The 24,657-nt window shown below is 39.3% G+C and overlaps 1 protein-coding gene across 1 annotated transcript in view; it reads left to right on the top strand.

Moving 5' to 3' along the window:
• ZMAT4 (zinc finger matrin-type 4) overlaps positions 1–24,657 on the top strand; it is a 337,251-nt gene that overhangs the window by 189,635 nt on the left and 122,959 nt on the right. Inside the window, exon 5 of the mRNA XM_055335364.1 lies at positions 22,272–22,499. Within this exon, the coding sequence (XP_055191339.1) occupies positions 22,272–22,499 (228 nt within the window). The remainder of the gene's footprint in view (positions 1–22,271; positions 22,500–24,657) is intronic.

The following is a 24,657-nucleotide window of genomic DNA, read 5'->3' as shown; positions in this document are numbered from 1 at the left end:
AGATTTTATTTATTTATTTGAGAGAGAAAATGAGAGCAAGCAAGCACAAGGGGGCAGGTAGGGGCAGAGGGAGAGAGAGAGAAGTAGACCCCCTGCCTACTAGGGAGCCCGACATGGGGCTGGATCCCAGGACCCTGGGATCATGACCTGAGTTGGAGGCAGATGCCCAACCCACTGACCACCCAGGCACCCCTGTCATTTGATTGTAACACTGGATGCTTTTATCTCACTGGCCCTTTTATGGAGGAAGCCATAGATTTTCAAAATTTTGGAAATTAGAAGTTCATGCACAGGTGAGCATGTGGTAAATAAGTTGATTGGTGGTGGGGAGGGGCAGCCTAACTCCTTTCTAGCAAAGACTCTGACTTCCTGGTTAACATGAGGTTGTTCATATACTACCTTAGGAACAGCACAAAGTGACACCGTGTGTGTCTCCTTGGAGACAAGCCTTTCTGGGATGAGTTCCATGAGCTAAGGCAGGGCCTGGCACCAGCGCTGCCCACTGGAGTGAAGCAGGTACTGGTGGGGGTGGGGAGGCAGAGGATGGCCACGGAGCAGAGGAGACAAAGGGCTCTGGGCATGGAGGGGACCTGACAGGGGGAGAGATGCCGTCACTATGCTGGGGGCAGCACCTTGGCTCTGAAACTGGTAACTGCCAAGTAGATGCAATAGTAAATCATTTTCCAGACTAGAACTCAAGATGTCTAGAGGATAAAAGAAGGCACCGGACACCCAAATGAGGGCCCACAGAGGGTGTGAATCTCAGGAATGTGGAAGAAGCTCTGTTAACGAGTAGAAACACCAAGTGATAGGGATCCCTGGGTGGCTCAGCGGTTTGGCGCCTGCCTTTGGCCCAGGATGCGATCCTGGAGACCCGGGATCGAATCCCACATCGGGCTCCCGGTGCATGGAGCCTGCTTCTCCCTCTGCCTGTGTCTCTGCCTCTCTCTCTCTCTATCTATCTATATATAATAAATAAATCTTAAAAAAAAAAAAAAACACCAAGTGATAAAGAGCTAGGAGCTGGTGCCGAACCTCAGAGGTCAAGCTGCCGCTGCTGCTCTAAATCTGCTTACGTCAGGCTGAGATTTGGCCCTGGAGGCCCCTCACAGGAGCTGAGTCTGTGCATGAAAGTGGGCACTTCCAACAGAGTGAGGAGGATGAGGAGCAGACAGAGCCTTGAGACTGTGCGCAGCACGATGGCTTCGTTCTGGGATCCTGGGCCCTTCACTGTGGTTTATCCCAAGGGGCTGCCTGGGGTGGCTCATAAGAACATGTGCTAGATGACTGCAGGTCTGCCAGCCGCGGAGCCCCAGGGGCAAGATCACCAACTGCAGGAGACCAAGCACGGGTTTCCGGAGATGTCCACGGCCTGATCCCCAGAATCTATGAATAGGTGTTACACAGCAAGGGAGAGTTACGGTTGCGGATGAATGACCATGTCTGACCTCGAGAATGGTAATATCATGAAACGGTGTAGTTTTAAGCCACTGACTGTGTGGTAATTTATTACAGCAGCCGCAGGATAGACACAGACCAGCCAGGCCGCCCTCTCTGTGCAGTCCTCAGACCCACCTCGGGCGCCTCGCATGCAGCATGGGCAGCGCTGCCATCCTCCATCCGAGGGATGAAAGGTCTGTCTTTGTATCAGGGTCTTATTTCCCAAACACGACTTGGTGCTCTGCTGTGCCGAGGCTCTGGTCCACTGCCGTGGATAGCAAGGTGAGCGCCTTCTCCCGGCGTGCGGGAGCCTGCACAAGTTAGCTCTTCTCAACCTCCCACCCTATGTCCTCTCTCTGCCCCACACAGGTTGTCCGGTGCTCTGCCGGGTGGGCCTCCTGTCCCTCCGCCAGCTGTGCCTTCCCTGCCACTGCCCCCTGCCCCGGAGGCCGCTCGGTCTTCCTGTTGCGGCTCTCCGTAGCCTCTTTCCCAAGCACGATGGACCTCCCAAGGCCTAGAGTGTGGGCCCCACCCTTTGCTAGCAGAGGGCTTCGCTGGCCTCCGCCTCCTTTTCCCAATCTGTACAGTGGGTATAATACTATGACTTCTAAGGAGGGTTTTCCGTGATGATTAGATGAACTGTTTAATCAATGCAAAATGCTTATCATTAAGTGCTCAATCAATCTTAGCTCCGTCCCCTCAGGAAACGCAGCTATTTATATTTACTCTTCTCTGAATGCTGTGCCATAGAATTTTGCACTTAAAATATCTTATTGCCTGTTGTCTAAGTCTGCTTCCCTTTGGTGAGTTTGCCTCACCCGTCGGTCCTTAAGCACTCTTCACAGAGGAACCACGTCCCCACGCTCATTCCGAATTCCACCACGTTCCATACACAGGCTTGCCTGCCTTGTTTTCTCTATGACAGAAAGTGGCGGGAAAATGTAACTGGTATTCAGTCCCTACCTGAGGACAAGTACAAGCCTAGAAGTATGGGCTGGGGTGTGGGGCGTGGGGGGAAAAGAAGAATCAAAACAGCCACAGGAATCTGCCAAAACCAAACCTTAATCCAGGGTGATGGGGAGAGGGGAAAGCTAAGAGAAAGAAGCAGGAGGCCAGATTTGAACAGAGGCTAAGTTGGAAGATGAGAGAAACGGCCTGAATGTTCAAAAGGCTGGTCCCTGGGGGTTTTGGGTGTGTGCTGGGCAGGGAGCTATTAGTAAAGTAGTGGACTCCACTGTCCAGGGTGTGGACTGGCTGATACCAGCAATCTTAAGAGGAAGAACAGTCAGTGCAGAGGCTGGGGTGGGGGCAGACATGAGCCAGGAGCCTGGAGCCGGGAAGATCTCAGGTAAGAATCCAGAGATGGGGAGGGAAGCTGAGTTGGGAATCCAAGGGCCGTCAGGTATGTCAGATGGGAGCAGAACAGAGCAAAGTCAGGGCTGAGTGGTTCTGCCAAATGCACTATTGTCTGTGGCTTCAATTGCCCCCACCTCACGGAAGGCAGTGTGGCTTCTAACACTGAGCTCAAGTGATGCTTAACGGTTTGACACTGTTGCCTCTAGGAGTGGTTGCAGGATGTGGCTGCAGCTGCCTCTAAAGGGAGCTTTCCAATGAGTGGAGGCTCAGCCAGCTCCAGTCCCTCCGGGCTTTCTGGCCATCGATAGTCACACTGCATCGACCATGAGGCCTTCTGTGGGTGACCGACTCACCCAGCAAAACTGGCATTGTCAGCAGAAAATGTTCACTCTAGGTAATAGGAGCCATTTCTTCATCATAGTTGAAATTCCCTCATCTGGCTCCTGCCATAAAAGAATTCTAAACATGGAAGTTTTATTTCACTATTTTCTTAGCTTAATTCCTCTCAATAAATATCCCTCATCCTGGAAACACAAAAGTGAATAAGACACCCCTTGCCCTCTGGAGGCTCCCTATGGAGTAGGAGGGAACACGGACACTGGAATACAATAAACAACACCCCGTGAAGGTCTTTAAATACAATAGGATATTGAAGAGTGATTAAAGTAATTGTGGTTGAACTGTTCTGAGAAGAATTTAGGAGGAGAGCCGTTTAAGTCAGGTCTTACTAACCTTAACCAATGAGGATTGTTAGGGAAGGGTCTCAGTTTCTTAAAGGAATCCTTAATCTAGACCATGGTTTCTCATCTCCGCAGTCTCGACCTTCTGTGTTGGGGCAGGGCTGTTCTGTGCACCACCTGATGTTTAGCAGCGTCACTGGCCTCTACCCACTAGATTCCAGAAGAATCCCACTAGTTGTGACAATTAAAATATGTCTCTAGACATAGTCAAATGCTTCCTAGGTGACAAATCTGACTCCAGGGGACAACTGCTGATCTAAGTCAGGGATTAGCAAATTTAGACCTGAGGACCAAATCTGACCTGCTGCCTAATGTATTACATGCAAGCCAGAAATGGTTTTTACGTTTGCAGATGGCTTTAAAACAACTGAAAGAATATTTTGTGACACAGGGAAAATAAATAAGATTCCTATTTTAGTGTCCATAAATAAAGTTTTATTGGAACACAACCACACACATTCATGAATGTTCGGTCAAGATGGATTTTGGGCTACAGTGGCAGAGCTGAATAGATGTGACAGGAACCATATGTTCCAAAAAGCCTAAAATATTTGCTACATGATCCTTTACATGAAAGATTTGCTGCTGACCTCTGATCCTGATAATGAGTGATCTCGAGGAATAGACAGCATGGAAAAAATGGTGCTGGCATGGGTTTGTGTATAAAATGCAAGCATTTTCCTGGGCGGTACATACCCTTCCGGAGCGGGGGAGGCACCAAGACAGGGATCAGCAGATAGATGTAACTGAGGGCAGAGGCAAGTTTGAGACATGCACCTTGGGGACGTACCCCAAGAATTGAGAATGAGGGGAACCCTTCCTCGTTAAGAGCAAGAAAGTTCTCCAGAAAAGCTGTAAGACTTGAGTGATAGCCAATGTCTCCACCAGGTCTAAAATCTTAAGACGTTTATGAAGACTAAACAGATGAGTATTCCCTGGATTTTGCCAAAACCTTAGTATGTTTATAACTCCTGATTTTTAATTCCTAGTTGAACTCTATGATCCTACCTATATTAGTTTTCCAGGGCTGCTGCAACAAATTACCATAAACTGGGTGGCTTAAAATAACAGAAACTTATTCTCTCACAGTTCTGGGGGGTTAAAGATTGAGATCAAGATGTGGGCAGGGCATGCTCTCTCTGAAGGCCCTAGGAAAGAATCCTTCCTCGCTTCCTCCTGCCTCTGGGGGTGCTGGCTTCCCTTGGCATTCTAACTTTATCGCTCCAGTCTCTGTTTCCATTGCTACATTCCCATCTTCCCTGTGTGTCTCTATGTCCTTCCTCTTCGTGTAAAGACACCAGTTACTAGATTTGAGGCTTACCCTCATTTAGTATGACTCCATCTCAGCTTTACAAAGATCTTGTTTCCAAAGGGGTTCACATTCTTAAATTCTGAGTGCATATGTATTTGGCCAACTTCTTTTAAATGATGGCACATGACAAAGATCACGGGCCCTGATACTCTGCTTGCTAGCTAGTATTTTTCCCCTCTTTCTCATGATAAACTCATTCAAACAAGATAATTGAAATAAGAATGAGACTTTCTTACTCAAAATTCTAAAGACGACATCATTTAGCTGTGCTTTAAAAAAATTTTTTTGAAGAGAATATGAATTATGTAATAGAAATCTGAAGCATAGGGAAAAAAAGAAACTGAAAACTACAGGTACTCCCCATTGTCTCCCATTAAACAAAGTGAAATTTTAAGATTATCTGTAATCTAAATAGTTAGGTATTACATTTAGTATTAATAAGAAAATTAATTCATGTTTGTGGCAGACGAGTTACTCATTCAAAATCCATTTGCTTCCTACATTCCCCAGACTTTGAATTGATTGTGTGTAGATGTAACATAGCATTACTTTAAAACCAGGCTACAAGACAGAGGAGAGCTGTTCAACTTGCATTAGACTTTGCAAGAACAAGAAAGATGTGTTTATTGTGATACTTCGGGGTTGTTTGTTATTGCAGGAGAGCCTAATCTATCCTGGTTGATTCATTGTCCCTTAAAGTTACTGTTTCACATATAAGCTTTTATGAATACATCTATCATTCTTAGCAAAAATGGATATTGAGCACTCTCTTTTATGTAATCCTCAGACATCATTGGCTTGACAGGAAATGGCATCAAACTTGGCAGTAACCTTTCTTTCATTTCTGACCCTTAAGAGTTAGAAGTTGCTGTAATGTGTGTATGTCTTAACAGCACTAGAAGATTGATAGCAAATACTTCTGCAGTGTGCTCCAGAGACGTTACAGCATTATGGCTCTGTTGATGAATGCGTGTAGTACACTTCCTGGCACATAGTAGGCATTTAATAAATGCTTGTTGGATAAGTGAAACTTGAAAGCACTGGAGATTATAATAATGATAAGCATTTAAATATCTACAGCTTGGGGATCCCTGGGTGGCTCAGCAGTTAAGCATCTGCCTTTGGCTTAGGGCGCGATCCTGGAGTCCCGGGATCTAGTCCTACTTCGGGCTCCCTACATGGAGCCTGCTTCTCCCTCTGCCTGTGTCTCTGCCTCTCTCTCTCTCTCTCTCCTCTCTCTGTGCCTCTCATGAATAAATAAATAAAATCTTTAAAAATAAATAAATAAATAAATAAATAAATAAATAAATAAATAAATAAACTACAGCTTTATTTTTGAATGAAGTTACCTTGGTTATTTAAATTTCTGTTAAATATAATGTTCAAAGGCAGTGGTTTCTCAGCTTTATAGGAAGTGTCCTGCCTATCTGCTTGCCTGATTTAAAGAAACTTCTCCTAGTAAAATAGGTGAAATACAGAGTAATGTAGGGTATAAACAAAGGCTCTAAGGTAAACTCAGTTTTACAATCTGCTTATGCCTTTGTGAACTTTTACAAGTTATTTTAATTCTTTAGCCCTCCATTTCGTATTGGAAAGATAATGGTAATATTTAAATTTAGAATTATTATGCAAAAAGGAGACATGAGTAATACTTAATATAGCCCTGCCACACCAGTAAGTGTTCAATGAGCCTATTATTGTATGTAAATATCTATAGGTGGGAACACGCACAGACACATAGTCAATATTCATTATTTGCAAATTCTGTATTTGTGAATTTGAGAACTCACTAAGATTTCATTGTAACACCAAAATCAACATTCATGGCACATTAATGGTCATGTTCAAAGTGGTAAAAAATTTGAGTTGCCCCATGTGCATATTCTCATTGGGGATGAACAAGGCAATACTCTGCCTTTTGTTTCAACTTTCATACTGCAAATAAGTGTCCTTTTTGCAATCCATTTAGCGCCAGGTTTTACACATTTTTGTGGTTTTTGTTGGTGACTTTGTGATTTAAAATGTCCTCTAAGGGTAGCACTGAAGTCTTGTATTTCTAAATCCAAGAAGGCTGTGATGTGCCTATGGCAAGAAATGCCTGTGTTTAGGCATTTTCACTTACTTTATTTATTTATTTATTTATTTATTTTCCAAAATTTTATTTAAATTTTAGTTAGTTAACATACAGTGCAATATTGGTTTCAGGAGTAGAATTCAGTGGTTCATCACCTACATACAACACTCAGCTTAATTTAGTTTACGCATGAGTTATATGTTGTTGACTTTGAGTTTAATGTTAATGAATCTAAAATGTATATTAAATAAGGTTTCTTTGAACAGATGCGCACATAAAACAAGATTCTATATTGATCAGTTGACCAAAATGTGACCATAGGCTCACAAGAACTAAGCCTGAATTTCCCCTAGGGAGCAATGATTTGGTATTTGCTTATTCAGTGTTCTTTGGAGACTTTGTAAGGAACACGACTGTGAATAACAGGAATTAACTATATTGAAAGTTATATTAGTCATACTTATAAAAATTTTTCAAAAATCACTTAAAAATAAATAAAAACATAGAATATTATAAAGATCCTAGTGTGGTAAAACTATAATTGAGAGGGCAGACTCTAAATTAGTAATAAAATAAATGATCATAACTGATAATGTTAAAGATATTCTCTCAGAAACATCACATCCATTGTTTCACTTGTCTTTTGTAAAAAGCATGATATTTCTCTCAGAAACATCACATTCATTGTTTCACTTGCCTTTTATAAAACCTTTCTCTTCACTTCACTGATAAGGGAACTCAGATGGCAGGGTAAAGTGACCCGCCTGATGCTATGTAGTAAAAATGACATAACTGGAACTTGAATCCAGGGCCTCTGCTTGCACGTTTTGGGACCTTTCCTTCATCTCAAGGTGGTGACAAATAATGCTTCATTAAATTATCTACAGATTTTTGTTCACTTAATGAACAGCACAGATCAGACTCTAAGGCTCTCACTAGGATGATCAGAAGCAACAGAGATATTTATAAACTTTAAATCACGTATATCTCATTTGTAGGAACAGTGTGGGAAAAGGAAACCATAAGCACTGATCTCGTCCACTCTGCTTGTCTTGTGTGTGTGTTTATCATATAGTCCTCTTCTGCAGTCTTGTTGGTTCTCTTCTTTCCTTCCTTATTTGCTGCTGAAAATGAGAGAGACAGAGCTTCAGAACTTTTCCATAAATTTCTATGCCAGACACGGAATTGCTTATTTGAGTTCTCTGTTGAATGAATAAAGATCAGGGTATTCTAGATCTGTTTGTAAGTTACATAAATTCAAATTTTAAATAATGTATGCAGTCCAGGTTCAATCAGCACCTCCTATTTGCATATAAGATTTCATACACTGCAGCAGTTCTATCATCTGAATCAGGTTATTTGGTTTGCCAGCATAGCCTGTCTAGATACTTGTTTTAATAGACGCAAACAATGCTTTGTCAAACAGGCAAATCTTCATAGCAGTGTATTTTCTCTTAAGTTAGAAATGCTGGCACATTCTAAGATGTCATTTCTAGATCAATGCATTTGTTCCGATGATGTCTTTGGCTTTTCTAATCCCTACAAGTACAACAAGTAATAAATTCATAGAATTGCAGAGCTGGAAGGTGTTTATCAGTCATTGTTTCAACTATCTCGTTTTCCCAATGAGGAAACAGGCCTAGAGAGGTAAAGCTATCTGGCTGGGACGACATAACAGTTGATGGCAAAGAGACTTCTTTTGTTTTGCAGTAACCTTTCCATGATGTCACGCTATCAGGAGAAAACATGTGAATCAGGCTGCTGTCATTCAGCAAATAGGGTTTAAATAAATTAGCAATATGAGGTGAGCTAACTTCTTATGGCCACTACTTTTGAACAGTGGATCACAAGAGGCTTGGAGCAATAATTAGATCAAGGCTGCTGTCTTTTTATTTTATATTTGATGACCAGCGAAACAAAAGATCAAAGATTGAATGGAATTAAAGATTTTAACAACGAGACTACTGCCTAGGTGATTTTCACAAATCCTTTAAAATAGTATAAACTCACTTTTCTTTTTTGGATGATCAAATAGTGGCATAAGATAGTTGATGATTTCAGCAGCTTTTATGATGTGGTTATACCTTTATTCCAGAAAGTGTTCTTTAACACATTTTTATGAAGACAATAAAATTGTCAGTTTCCTGTGCTTATACTGAAAGTGACAATAGGAGATGTGGTCAGGGCTCGAAATCCATATACAGAATGCATTACTATTCAGAAACAACTCTGAGTGAAAGATTTTTCTGGCAATAACTCTTAAATCAACTGTTAAAGATTAGAATCCTAATACCGTCTAGTCTATGAAATTGAGAAGCTACTTGTAAAGTAAGCATTCTACCTAAAATAATTGTTAGCAAATGTCCCAGATTTTATTCTCATCCTTTGAAATATCTGTATATTTTAAATGGCAGCCTCAAAGGTTCTGTGTAACAGGTTAGTTTCTTTAATAATCAGATACGATAAGTATGAATTACTGGATAGCACTTGAGTACAATAAATATCATATTCGTATTTTAGAAATCAGTATAAATTACTTCTGTCCTCTAGCCCTAAAGATGGTTTAGAAAGATAGTCTTGGTCATTCTCTAGGGTACCGTCTCCCTCTTCAGGGCCACACAAGGGCCTAGAGGCATGAGGGCACCCTCGAAGAAATCTCCCAGCCTGTGAGCTCTGGGTACTTTATGGTCACCCAGAATGCTGTTATGTGCTGGTCCACAGGCTGTAGGTGAAGCCCCAGGGCTTCCTCAGAAGTGGGTCTCACTTACCTGTCTCCCTCACAGGCTGACATATTCCTTCAGGACAAGGACTTCCACTGATGGTTTCATCCCCTTTGTGCCAGGTGAGACTGTGGAAAAGAAGGCCATGTCTCCATTATGGACATTTCTGGGGGATGTCCTGCCCCCTTAGACATACTGCTCTTTTTTTTTTTTTTAAGATTTTATTTATTTTTTCATGAGACACACAGAAAAAGAGAGAGAGAGGCAGAGACATAGGCAGAGGGAGAAGCAGGCTCCCGGTGAGGAGACTGATGTGGGACTTGATCCCAGGACTCCAGGATCACAACCCGAGCCAAAGGCAGATGCTCAACCACTAAGCTACCCAGGTGCCCTGACATACTGCTTTTAAGATGGCCAGGTCTCTATCCATGTTTGTAACTCTCTTTTTCCCAGCCCCTAATGAGCCAATCCCTTTCCTGATACCAGAAGGCACACCCTTCTTTGACAGTCAGATCCCTTTGCTCTTCAGATAGCCAACAGTTGATTTAAGAGTTATTGCCATTGTCATTTATTCTGTCCTGGCGGGTGGGGGTGGGGGAAAGCCAGAGTTCAAGATTAGCCCTCATTTTGGAATGCAATGGAAAACACCCTTCATTTTTATGAAGTGAGTCTATTGGAAAATAAGGCAATTAGTTAACTTCTCAATAGATTATTCTGCAATATAAATTGTTATGTAACACAGATGCCAAACCAGTTTATTTATCTGAAAGCTAGAAATGATAAACTTTTGTGTTTTCTTACTTTACTCTCAGCCTTCAGAGAAGCTGTTTCTCTTGTGTAGGATTTCCTGCTAATTATCTGCTGAGCACACACTTATTGAGTCCTATGGCTGTCATTATAAATACATCTAGGTTTTCAAGAGGATTTTGACAACTTTTAGGTATGGATTGCAGCCATTCTTATTGTTGGTGATACTGGCTACAGGCATGGTCTGGGAGTTCTGAGTGCAGTCCTCAATGCTAAGAGATATGGAGGTCTCTGGAAGTGTCCTCAGTCATTTGTAAGCATGATTGTTGCTCTATACCACCTGTTGAGATTTCATAACTGAGAAGCAGGAGACCGGGGTTAAAGGTGTACTCAGGAATTCCCACTGTAATTATATCTTGATTAGTGTAAAGTGCTAGTGATTATAATCTTTATTTTGCTTTTTAGTCAACAGAGCTGATGAAATCTTAATACCTGGACCTTCATTTTCAATTAGTAAAACTCATACCAAGTGTGCTGCTGGACAGGGAAGCAAGAACTAACTCTGGCGTATATGTGAAGATTTTACTAGATCTTTCTTTACACAAAGGGAAGATCATTTTTAGTCAAAGTAAGAAAGATGTCCATACATTTTCATCAGCCTGATGATTTAATATTCAAGAGTTTTGACTGAAAAAGGTGTTGTTTCATCCCATGCCTAGGATGGTGAATGAGTTATCCTGAGGAATTCACAGAATCCTGAGTTACCACCTTATCCACCTCTGTTTCCAGCAAGATTCCATTTAACTCTTGTCCCATCATCTGGCTCTCTCTTTCACTGCTGGGTATTAATAATGCTCTTATTCTACAAACTTTCCTCAGCTGCCCACCCTAGGGGCGGTAAACATGTCTTAATGTCATGCAACAGCTCCCTTAAGCTTCTTGTCTTCTAAGGGCCTACCGTTCAGGCTCAGTCTGTTTTTCCTTTTTAGCAGCTTTGGAAAAAGAGGTGGCCATCAGTCTAAATTCTATAATCCTCTATGTGTCTCAAGTGTTATTAAGTAATGCTTCAGCTTCTCCTCTTCTGGCTAATCCCAAATCCTTTAACTATTACTCAGACACCTTTCTTCCTTAAGCCACCACCTCTCTGGCAAGATCTTCTCTACTTCCTGACATTCTACAATCCATCCTGGATTGTTTTGAAAGAATCTTAGATTGCTGTAGTCACTACACACTTCTGACCAGATACATGAACATTTCATGACCAGCAGGTGAGCTTTTCTGACTTCCTCTTCCCACACACTCCCTTGTCTCATGCCATCATCTTCCCAGTCTCTTTGAGGGCAGCCCCTGCATCCATTTTTCAGAACTGATGTCAGTGTGGGACAAGGGAAAACATGAAGTAGGAATTAGGAGATCTGGGTTCCGGTTTTCATTTTCTCTATGGCCAGGATGTCTGGGAACCAACGTCTCATCAGGCACAACAAAGATAATGAGGTAGAATCATTAGCCTCATTTTACTTTAGGAAATATTCTCACTGTGGTTAAAGTAACCTTATCCTGAGTTATGTCTCATTTGGTATTATTTCAAAACCTTTTGTTTTCTCTATATCTGTTGCCTCATAATTTTTTTGAGTAAATAGGCTTCTGTAGAATTAATGCAACTTAATAAAATAGTTCTGTGAATTAAAAGTATTTCCATTCAAAAAAAAAAAAAAAGTGTTTCCATTCTGGATTTCAAGCTGCACAAGGGCTGGTCTTGTGTGCTAATGTGGAACATGATGCCAGTGCATAGAGTTGAATGAATGAAACATACAAATACAGTTGCCTCATAAGATTGAAGTGAGGTCCATGCCAGCTGTTGTCTGATCCTTCCTAACCCTGGCTGCACAATAGAAGCACAATAGAAGCTTTAGAGCCTGCCATAGCTCAGCTCCACCCCCAGGGGTTCTGATTTAATTGGCCTGGGGCCTAGAATCCATCAGTGTTCAGTGACTCCCAGGTGGTTATAACCCTTCCCAGGGCTGATAGCCACTGATTCTAATCCAGTGCTTTCCAAATTCAATTTGCATGCCAGTCACAGGAAACTCTCCTAAATGTCAATTCTCATGTAGTGGTCCAGGGTGGACCTGAGATTTGCATCTCCAATAAACTGCCAGGTGATGTTGATGCTCTTGGTCTGTGGAGCACACTTGCAGTTGCAAATTTTAAGCAGCATCACCTTCATTAGCTGTTAATGGCACCCTTGTCCTAAAAATTCTTCAATAGGAATCATTTATATTCTCTCTCATGCACTCCCTTTTGGCTGTGTCTGCATGGCAACAATGGAGTATGCAATTTGTGGTCAAGCCATGGTTAAATGAATGATTATGGATGATACATTTAAATAATTCAGGCTCTGGGATGGCCTCTATTTCCCCAGGGACTAAATTAACCTAATGATTTTCTAACATTGATTTGCAAAGTCTTATCTAGCCTAAAACCTTTTCTTTATTTGCAATTGTCCTTTGCCCACCAACTTCATTGCTTAATATGAGAAGCAGTGGTATGGAGCAAAGTAGCTCCATCTGTCTTAGAAGACCTCAGGAAGTTCTAGAATTGCTTTATGGTTTTATAGACCTGACTCAGAATAGCATAGAACCTTCAGATTTAGCGGTTTCCAATTAATAAAAAGTACTTCATTTCTAGGTTAAATCCAATAGATAATGCAAAAATATGCATAGCTAATATTCAAATTCATTTAGTTTTAAATATGGAAGTAGAGGCAATTTTTGTAAACCTGAAAACTGTGGGTTATTACAACAATGTGACTTTTAGGGATCTATGCTTAAGGTCACTCAGGTTGAGTGACTGGGGAAGCATGCTAGCTTAGGGTGATGTAGACATATACATGTTCTCTTCAGGGGACAATGTCAGTACTAACTTCTCTAAAATTACTTCTAAGATTTCAGCTTCCTTCAGCTCAGAAAGGCCACCCTCTCTCTCTCTCTGTCTACCTCTGAACTTAGCCTGTACTTTATATCTGCTGTGCTTCTGAAACTGGTTGCTTTTTTCGTCTTTGAATCCTGCATAAATATTCATAGGATGTAAGAGATGATCCAGGAAGCTGGCTCTCTAGTTGAATAGCTGATGCTGCTGGATAAGTAAATTATTCCCAACTGTGAGCATGGGGTATAGGTTAGGTGAAATCGGGATGGTGGTGGCAGAAGGAAAGCATAAAAGCTGATACCAGTCCTCAGGTTTCAGCTCACCAACCCTCCCCTCTCAGCCAACACTGTCTGATCTGGATAATGCCCTCCAGCTCCTCCAAGTATGGCATCTGCTGGCGTGGGCATGGGAGTCTCAGTAAATCAATGAATCCCCGCCAGGGAAATCCACTCTGCCCTCTGAGACTCTGCCTCTTGTCTGAGGTTCATGAGGAAAGGCTTTTCCAGCAGCACCCAATTAGCAGACCATTGATACTTGCTCAAGCAATAAGTAAATATAGTAGGTTGATGTCATAACTCTTAGTGTCCCAACAACTTAATAAATATTTATGTCCTAATAACTCAGCCAGCATATATTGAAGGAAAAGTTGACATTTGTATTTCATCCTTGAATAACCACATTTACTAATGGATGCATTTGCCTATTGGACACTGTATAACTTCTCAAATCTTTGGATTAGATTGGACATTGTCACCTTTGTGTCCTGTTCCTCACTGGTTGGCTAGATGGATTAGAGGTAGGCAGCAGCCTCCAAAAATCCAGGTTCACAGGAATATGAACTCATTCAAAGGACTGTAGCATCTAATGTTGAAATCATGAAGTTCATTACCATAGTGGTTCCTATGGTATTAAATGGATGTCTCTATGGTTTTCTCACAATTTTAAATAATCTTATGGATCCCCTGCATCATCCTCTGGTACCTCTGCACAGAGTTTGGGAACTATGGCCTTAACCAAAGATTCTGAGTTTAAATTCAGAGGGAGCAAAACACCTTAACTGAATCATGTTTGAAGACCAAACACCATGAAAGCATTATACCCATAATGAAACAGGTGTTTTTAAGATCAGTCTGTACAGAGAGGATGTTCTCCTACTAGCAGAATTTCCTAAACTAAAATCCCTTCTCTTACACAGATAGCTTTATAGAGCATAAACTGTTCCCCTCATTCAACAAGGGTTTATTTAACACATACTATGTGCCAGGGCTGGTTCTTTAGACCTAGGATATATCAGTGGACAAAATAGTGCAAGATCCTGTCCTCATGGAACCTACATTCTACATCCTCTGTTTTCAACACCTGGAAGAATGTGGAGTGTTGCAGCCTTAGGATCCTTTTGTCAAACAACATGAGAAAATTATAAATGGACTTGCATCTTCTCTAAAGTTCTGTTTAATGGCTCATTTTCAAAGATTGGGATTTTGCAGGAAACAGGCGTACTGAAGATATTTAGAACCTAATCAGTGACTGAAACTAGGGGGAATTATTCTATATTAATGAAAATCAATGATCTATGAATCTATATTAATGAAGACTGATGATATATAAATGTAGTGTGGGTGAGGAAGCAGTTCCTGTTAATAGGCTGATTATAATTAGAGTTTTGATACAAAATTGAATTGGAATGATGGTTCTGTTAAGTCATCCTCGCCTTTGTTTATTCTCAGGAAGTGTTTAATAGCATGTATTTTGGGACATGAGATATTCTGCAGTGTTCTTTAATTTCCTTCATGGCATAAAAGAAAAAGCACATGGATTTTTCTGTCTTGCAGCCTTGGATAGCGGAACTCACTTCCAAACATATGAGAAGGAAGAGTGTTACTTCATTTTATCTAAATAATGAAAGTGATTTTTGGGTCTGCCATACAGTGGGAAAACAGCTTTCCTCTGTATCTTTTGGAGAGAAATAGGAGAAGCGTGGGCTTTTACATCATATTCTGACAGAGCTAGTTTTTTTCCCAACACATTTTCCCCCAAATCAACAATAAATTAATAAATAAATCACTGCAAATAAAATCTGTGATTTAATTTAAGACCTGGTTGTGGCACCACACGTCCCCTAAGCAGTGTTTTCTCCACTTTGCACTAAAACAACTTAGCATGAAATGTGGCCTATATGTAAGTTGTAAAATAAAAATGTTTTCCCTCTGCATCAAAGAGTGTATATCCTCTAGTACTAAACAAATCACTATAATCCACAACTAAGAAATAACCATTGCTAAAAATTTGATTTATAGCTTTCTAGTCTTTATATAGTTTTAAATAGATGGGTGTATATAATTTAATAACAAGTAATTAGGTTTGCACCCTACATATAAACACATCTTTAGTTTGCATTATATCCTGAGCATTTCTCCAGGTCACTAAATATTTTTTCTAAAATGTGTTTTCCTTTGCTGCATGGTATTTCAGAGTATGGATGCCTGCAATTTATTTAATCTATCACCACATATGAACATCTAACTTGTTTTTAACCCTATAAAGTCTAACAAAATCATTCAAGATTTAAAATGTAGCTCTCATGAGCCATTTATGAAAGCATGAAAATCCACCAAATTGATATTAACTGAAATTTGTTAGTCCTTTTCTTCCTTTACTCATTAAATGTTCATAGAATATCTGCCATCTACACAAGAGGCCCTGTCCTCTGCTAGAGATGTAAAAGAAATGTACATCTTGAGCCCTGACTTTGCAGTTTATATCGAGTTGAGGCATTTACTTGCAGAAGAGGCTGGAATTCTGAGCTGTCCATCCACACTGATAGCCATCTCCCCAGCCAGGCACCAAGTGGCCCATTCAAATTTAACTGTCAACAGCATTTGCAAAAAAAACAAAAACAAAAAAAAAACAAAACCCCAAAACCCAGTGATATTTGCTAAAGGATTCCTACTGTCATTAATTTGATTTAGAGTAGGAAAAAAAAGAGAGAGAGAGAAAAAGGAAAGGCAGTTGATCATAGGCACTGGAAATTAGAAAAATTGTTTTAGAGAAAAATGAGTATTTCCAAATAATCCCTGCTGAGAATGGATGTTGAAGCCTAGAAAATGTGTTCTGACTCTATAGTTAATCTATTTGTTTATTTGGCCTATCACTTCCTCAGCATCATTAGAAACTAGTTGGCATTAAAATATGGCGCTGGTCTTTGAGTCAAAAGATCTGGTCATTGTCTTTGCTGCTTATTTAATTAAGGGTCCCTGTGAGAGCTGACTTATCTCCCTGAACCTCAAGCTGCTTCACTGGTCAAATAGGATTTGGGAACAACTTAAAGAAGAAAAGATATGGAAGAGACAGAATGGAGTAAACCTCACTATAGCATACAAACTGAAAGAATTAATATTATGGATAAGAATGCCTTAGATGAGAAAGCCATGGACTTTAAAAGAAGTAAATTCCTAAAACTATTTCTTTTTTTTTTTCCTAAAACTATTTCAATAACCCCCAAGTCTTTTGTGAGAATGGATTAATTTTTGTTAGCCTAAAGCCTTGAAAGCATCCAGAATGAGTGAAAGAGGGAGAAAGAAAAGGACATGGGAAAAAGGGAGAGGAGAGATGGGTGCGGGGGGGTGGGGGGAGAGAAAGGGAGAGAGAGAGAGAGAAAGAGAGAGAGTAACGAATGTCAGTGAAAGCTGCATGTTTTTGGTTTGAAGGCACCCTGAGGCCATATTCCAGAGGGCAGACAGGCAGGTGAGAATACTATTGCCTGCTGACTGCGTTACTCCCTTCTCTGGCTATGGACACCCACATGGAAAAGCTGACGAGTAAAGCTTTGAGATATATTGATAGAGCCTGTCTGGTTGGTTGAAAGAGTACTTGTTCTAGTTTCCCAAGCAGTTATTTCTAAAATTTTTACTAATCCCTTTCTTCAGTGTGATGTTAAATCAGTTCTGACCCCAGAAGCTAGGGTGACCAACTCTTTGCAGTTTGCCTAGGATTTTCCCTGTTTTAGCACTGAAAGTCCTATGTCCTGAGAATATTCTCAGTGCCAGGCAAACTGGGATGGGTGGTACCAAGCCAGAAGCTTGGAGTGATGAGTTCAGGTGCTGTGCTAAACAAATCAGAGTAAATGGCTTCCTGTTTGAAAGTAAAATTTCCAGAATGATGTGCATAATTTGAATTCTTTAAAATACAGAGAAATAGACCACCCCAGCTAATAGACAGAAGTTTGAAATAATACTGACTTTCGGTATATCCAGTTGAATCCAAAAGATAGGGAGATTGGGGCGTGTGTCTATAGTTTGCCATGTTGCCTTTCCGCAATTTAGCCTTCACCTCCCCACACTTCCACCCAGAATCTTGCCACTGGGTTGCTAGTGTTTATATTTATATTGACTAGTACTCAAGCCCTAAATGACACAATTTAGAAAAAACAAGAAAACTCTGCACTTTATTCTCTTCTAATGCAAAGAGCATCCATCCATCCATCTAGCTATTCACTCATTTAGCAAAAGGCATGAGATATATACATTATGTGAGTGCCACCATGCAACTGCTGACTCATGGGGAGTCTGGTTATACATGTTACATTACAGAGTTGAGGAAGTGTTCTGAGAGAGGCACACACCAGGTGTTCTGAAAGTATTTTTGTCCTTAGATCAACTGAGGTTATCCTACCAGGAAGAAACAAATACAGGACAGAGATGCATATTATTCTACACTATTACTCAAGACAACTTAACCAACAGTGTATAAATAGCTATTGAGAACTTGCTTCTTGACAAATATTATACAAGATGTAAAAGCGATATTGAAAATGATTCCCATTTTCAGGTGATGATTCTTAGAAATCAAGTTTTGGAGACTGACTTGTTTCAGTCGTCTCAAGCATTAGGACAACAAATTTATTTTAGTCCCTCTGAATTGGCTACAGATCCATGATCTTCTGTTCAAAATACTGGGAACTGAATGTGTTTTGAGAATCAGAAATTTTAGGGCTTTAGATTTGTAATTAAGTATATATACCATATATTATATTTCAACAGATCTAAGACACAACTCCATGTCTAGAGACATTAATAATTCTATTGCAACATGTATGTATGTTTACACTGATTATATTATACATATTATATATTTTACTTTACATTTTATTTACTTATTTTTATTTAATTTATTTATAAATTTATATATACACTTACATAAATATATATGTAAAACACTTATATAAGTTATATATATATGTTATATATATACATATATAAGTTATATATATATATAAAGACTATACATAGCCTCTTCTGAATTCAGGTCCAGTTTTAATAAAAAATGAATCATGAAGGAAAGTTGAATTGTAGATGGTTTTAATTTTTTTTCTGAATTGAAACAAAGAATTATGGACATGTATGAGAGAAGATAGCACACACCAAAATATCTAGTATTGAAGTGTAATATTATGATCTAATTTCCCTTATACATGCACACATATGCTCATAGGTGTACACAACTAAGATTATAAGGTACTTTTAAGAAATGTCAAATGAATTGTTCAGTTAGTAAATGCTTTGAATTTAGAGGTGAGGGAACTATTTCTTGTTTTGGTTGTCAAGGTCTCACAGAGCAAATGGAACTGAACAACACCCTGCAGGGCAGGTGTTTAGCTAGGAGGAGAGGGATGGTAGATCAGGCTGGGAATGGTGCCAGTCCAAGGTAGGCAGTCCAGTGCCTCTGCAGCTCAATGTGTACATGAGTTTCTGCTTGGGACAAGGGGTCAGAATTGTTATTTAACTTTTATAATATTAATTTATAACATGCTGCTATTTTATAGCAACTTTTTTATATCTTGGAGAAATGGAGAAATTGATCAGGGTTTTAAAAATGCCAAGTAATTATTATTTCCTTCTGCTTCATAGATAAAGAGGTGGCATTTCAGTTATTGTCTACAAAATAATTGGCCCTGTTGCTGTGGGATGTAACATATGACTTTCTTTAATGCAAAGATCGAGGGAGACTATTTTATAGCCATTTTCAGACAAAATCTGGCAATATTTGTATTAGTGCTTCTCAACATTGGCTGTACTTTGGAAACATGGATCAGGTAGTGTGGGAGGATGCACTGGAGCATCCTGACGTTTGGCCCCCACCCTGAGATTCTGATATAATTGAACAGAATTGGTCTGGGGGACAGCCTGAACATGGAGATTTTTAAAGCTCCCCCTGGGGAAAAAAAAGCTCCCCCTCAGTTTAATGTTTACCCAAGGTTGAAAACTACTGGTTTTGATGAATGAACTCTTGGTTTTAAGTTATACATAGAGGAAAAAAAAATAAGTTATACATAGAGGAGATAAAGTCAGTATTTAGCTAACTATTTTTGCAATTAGAATAAACACATAAAGCATGAAATTTAAATAAAAATGAACTATACATCAACTAAAATGTTTTGTCATAAATGTGTTTTCGAACCAAACAATAATCTTTATCCTACTTTGTATTCATTTTATTAGAATAATATACTTTTGCCAAAGAACTATGGTTGTTATGATCCATGCTCACAGACAGATTTAGCATTATTATCTGGAAACTGCTCTTCCCATATAACATTATTTGGTTTTATCAAAGCCATAAAAGAGAGAGCGAGAGACAGTGACAGAGGGAGCTTCTATAATTCGTTCCATCCTCACACAATGGGTTTTAAAGAGATGGTGACCCTGAATTTCAACCTTGTGGAAACCAGAGACATCAGAGATTTACCAAAGATCACACAGCTCAGTGAGTGATGGAGTACAACCCAATCTTGATTTCTGACTTTGAGTCAAGGTAGTTTCCACTCCCTCATGTTGCTGCCTTTGTTTGCCTTTAAGGAAATATAAACTGGGTTGAGACTGGTGACAGAAATAGGGGCATAAGAAAAATTAAACTTTGGAGCTGTACACTGGGTAATAGAATTATTAAGGAGAAGAAGCTACAATACAGATGCAGCATTAACTTACAATTTCTTGTGTGAAAGAGAAGATTATCTTATTTGATATTCTATTGTGCATCATTCCTGCCAGAAATGAAATGTAGACTATCAATAGGTAAAATTGACCTCAGATGTTTTTAGGGCCCAGTTTAGAGAAAAATAAGTTATGCATCAAGAGTCAACATTCATTCTGATTGCAAACATTTGATATGTTTTCGATTATCATAAAAATAATAGATGGATATAAATCCTCAGAAATTGATAAGGTTGCAGGAAACTTTGAAAGTAAAATCTAATTTCCTTCAGAAAAGTAGATAGAAGTCCTTTTGCATACAGCTCAACTGAGTATTTGTAGCTTTTACTAGCATTTCTAAGTCATAGCAGATGATATTGGGTGGTATGGCCCACTTTTAAACTTTATTTTCACATGGTGATATATGACTGAATCTGACAATGTGAATTTTAGGAGACATACTATTTCTCTAAGTCCCTATAGAGATAATACCATTTAGTTTCATGTAAGCTAGCTAAAATCTCTCTATCTGATGAAATCTCTGGATAGAGAAGAAAAGACTTATTCAAGATATTGCCATAATACCAGTCATTTCTTGAATCAAAATGTTTTTTAGCAAGTATTTATTTGTATATTTGTTATTTAATTTGAAAAAAAGCCCACATAAAACTGATTTGAAAATTGGGAAATTGATTGAAATTTGAGGGAACTGAGTAAGTGTTTACTTAACTTGTAAAGTAAGTAAGTATTTCAGCTTTTCCTTGCAATAACCCTAATGTTCATGGTTTTGCCAGCTGCACTCCACATTACAGGGTAAAGACCAATAGAAGGTATTCTATATTGCATTATGACCAATGGACCATATGAGAATTTAAATTGCTTCTTCTTTTGAAAATATTTGGATTAGAACCTTTTTCCAAAATTAAATCTATATAAAGCAAAGATGACTGAGGTCTAGAAAAATATATAAATTTGCTTATTGTAAAATTGCTTATTAGAAGTATGTAAAGAGTCTTTAGAGGTAGGTATTGTAAGGAACATTAGCCTTGGAAATTAAGGATTTGGTTTGGAGTTCTGCTTTTACCATAACTACATTTGTCACCATCAGTGAACCATTCGGCATCTTTCAAGCCCATCATGTAAGAAATAGAAGAGGAATCCAAGTCATGGTTATTATAAGGATGAAAGCAAATTGTACGTTGTATGCAGAAGAAAAAGTTATTTTTACTTTTTGTTAGTAAACTCCTTCAAGTTAGGTTCTTTTTTGTTTCTGGGCCAAAATTCACTGAAAGCTCAAAATGGAATGTGTTAAATTAATAGCAGGGGCTGTGCAATCTCAAAATAGTGATATTATGCCTTTTAGTTTAGATAAGCAACATCAGCTCCATACTGTTTGTCATTTGGTCTTTTAAAACAATATTGTACTTACAACAACAATTTTAGCAGGTACGGGTTGAAAATAACAATCACAGTAAACAGAAGAAACTGACAACAAAATTAGCAGGATTTTGTCAACTGGTACAATCTTTGTCACTGAAAGATCTGCTTCTATCACTTAGGAAAATTCTTATTTATTGACTATTTCCAATTGTAACACACAAATGTCTAATTCATCCATTCAGAATCTTTCAAGCCATCATTGTTCAATGTTTATTTCAAGTTTTGGCTACAATTTGTTGAATGGATCTGTCCGTTACCTCCAAGAGTTTATTTTTGAAAGTCTTACTTTTTTCCTAATGGGTGATCTCCTGAACCATCGGATTTAAGCATAACAATGTGAGAAATCTAATCTCAATAAATTAGGAATTTTCAGTTGTATCTCAGCTTCAAAAATGCAGGCTGGCAAAGATCATTTTCCTGCTTTCAATAAACTGGATTTCAAGCTCTAGAATGAACATGAGACTCATCCATCTTCGAATATTGAAGAGAAGTGTACTCGGTAACGAACTAATCTGGCCTGTGGTTCTCTCTGGTTATTTTCCTTCACAGCAACACCCCTGAACTCACTTAAGCCTCCGAGGGTGGACACTGCTCCAGTGGTCGCATCTCCCTATCAAAGACGAGATTCAGACAGATACTGTGGACTCTGTGCAGCCTGGTTTAACAATCCTCTCATGGCCCAGCAACATTATGATGGCAAGAAACACAAAAAGAATGCAGCAAGAGTTGCTTTATTAGAACAACTTGGGACAACTCTGGACATGGGGGAACTAAGAGGTAAGCGAAACTCTTAATTTCTGCCACAAAACTGGGCTGTCTGAGAAAGATTGTCTTCACAGATTGCATTGGTTACTAAGGAAAAACCCAGGCTCATCTAAAAGAAATAGATGGAAAGAGAAATGAGCAGAGAACTAGCTTAATTTTTGTAATCTCCTTCATTTCAAACTCTTTGTTATTTCCATATTTTTATTGAGTATTTTTCAGATTGAAGCCACTCATATATGAACTAGATATTTTTCTTCTGCTTTACCTTTTTTTAAGGGGGCAGGGGCAGAGAGAGAATCTCAAGCAGGCTCCATGCTCAGTGCAGAGCCCAACACGGGGCTCAGTCTCACAACCCTGAGATGATGACCTGAGCCAAAAGCAAAAGCCAAATGCTTAACTGAGTTATCCAGGAGTACCTCTGCTTTATCTTTAAACACCTTCACTAATGAATGCTTTTGTAGATGAGCAATATGAGAGAAGATGCTAAAAAGGCCACGTAGCATTATCTTATTAGAAATTTTGTGCTTTTATAAATCCAACGGAAATGAAGCAGCATGTTGACCCTAATAGCTAAAACAAGCCCAAGTCCCTTTAATAGAAATATCTAGGAAGCTGAGGTAAGATGGTTCCACCATATGGTCAATAACCAGCTTCCCAATCGCACCCTGCCAGATGTTTCCTTAAGTAATGGAAAGCATGCAGCTTTTGAAATTCGTATGGGGTTTCACAGAAGCTGCTGAGTAATGCTACTTGGCCTTTTGAGCATCTTCTCTCAGGAACCATAGGATGAGGATCATTCCTGTGGATTCCTTAAGAAGACATATACCACATCGTGGGACTTAATAGGATCTTTTCTCATCAACAACCATTTAAACATTTTTCAATCACTTCAACATTTTTGATCAACTCATGCTGGCAGTGTAGAAGTAGTACAGAATCACATAAAATATTTTTTTTTCTGAGAAAATACATTTTCTCATGAAAATAATTTTGCAAAGGGTGCTATGAATACTATTAAGTGTTATATGGGCCAGATGAGCTTTTATGGGCTGGCCGAGAATCTTTATTCATAATAGCTCTAATAAGAAAATGTACAACTCAATTTTGAGAATGCAGTCTGAGTTTAAACTGGGTTCTATGTGTGGAGCCTACAATTCCTTCCCTAACCTGGCTATGAGCCTCCAAGAGGGGTCATTGTAGTCAGGAAATGCCATGGTATAATTCTAGACGAGACAAGTGGGACTGAAGATCATGCTGTGTGAACTAAAGACAAGCCACTTCTGAGTTTGTTGGTTGAGGAAGACTTCACCCAGGAAAGACATTTGAATGGGAATTAGAAATGTGGGTAGCATTTCAGCAGGCCTTCCGTGTGAGCAGATTCAAATACATACGGGGAAAAAGGCAGGAAAACATTAGCTGTAGCTGGCAAATAAACACGTTATCATGAAAGAATCCTCTAATACCATATAGATTTAGGATTGGAGGTCCATTAGTACATCTATAGAGCTTGATTAGAGATGGATTTTTCCAAGATATGTAATTAAGAACAACAAATAAGAACAAACATTAAAAAAACACTTTATTTCAGGTTTGTTTTTAGCTATAGAAAAACAACACAGGGCTTCATATTTCAGAATGTTGGATAATTTCATCACAAAGCTTTTCAAATTGTTGGTGCTATTGCTTTTTGTTGGGGGATTTCTTGTATTCTCTGTCTATGTCTTGTTAAAAAATACAGAAAAAGTCTCTTCATAGCTGAAGGCCTTCCCGAAACTCGCTGTTACTGGCAGATAACGACTTGGCTCAGTGACTCCTTCACGGCAGGGCACTGAAGGAGAAAAATAGGGCTTTATTTATGTTTTGTGCCAGATATTATGACTTGTAGAAGAATTATTTCTAGAGCGCATTCTTCTTGTCTATTTTGAATTATCAGTGCTGCATCTTTTATGTACAACCACATTTAATGACTTGGGCGTCTGAATTCTGTAACATTTGAGCAGCTTGTCTTTTATACAGAAGACAAAAAGGGCTGCTCTTTGACTTGATAACTCAATGTGACTATGACTCAGTAGCACATGAGATGTGATTAGCATTGAACACAATGTCCTTGAAACCAACCTTTCACCCACCCCAGGTGACATCTTGATATATGTTTATTCAGGCATAAAAT

Source organism: Nyctereutes procyonoides, unplaced genomic scaffold, assembly GCF_905146905.1.
Source record: "Nyctereutes procyonoides isolate TBG_1078 unplaced genomic scaffold, NYPRO_anot_genome, whole genome shotgun sequence".
NCBI lineage: Eukaryota > Metazoa > Chordata > Mammalia > Carnivora > Canidae > Nyctereutes > Nyctereutes procyonoides.
The sequence above is the reverse complement of the archived record's forward strand: the minus strand, read 5'-3'. Positions and strand labels throughout refer to the sequence as shown.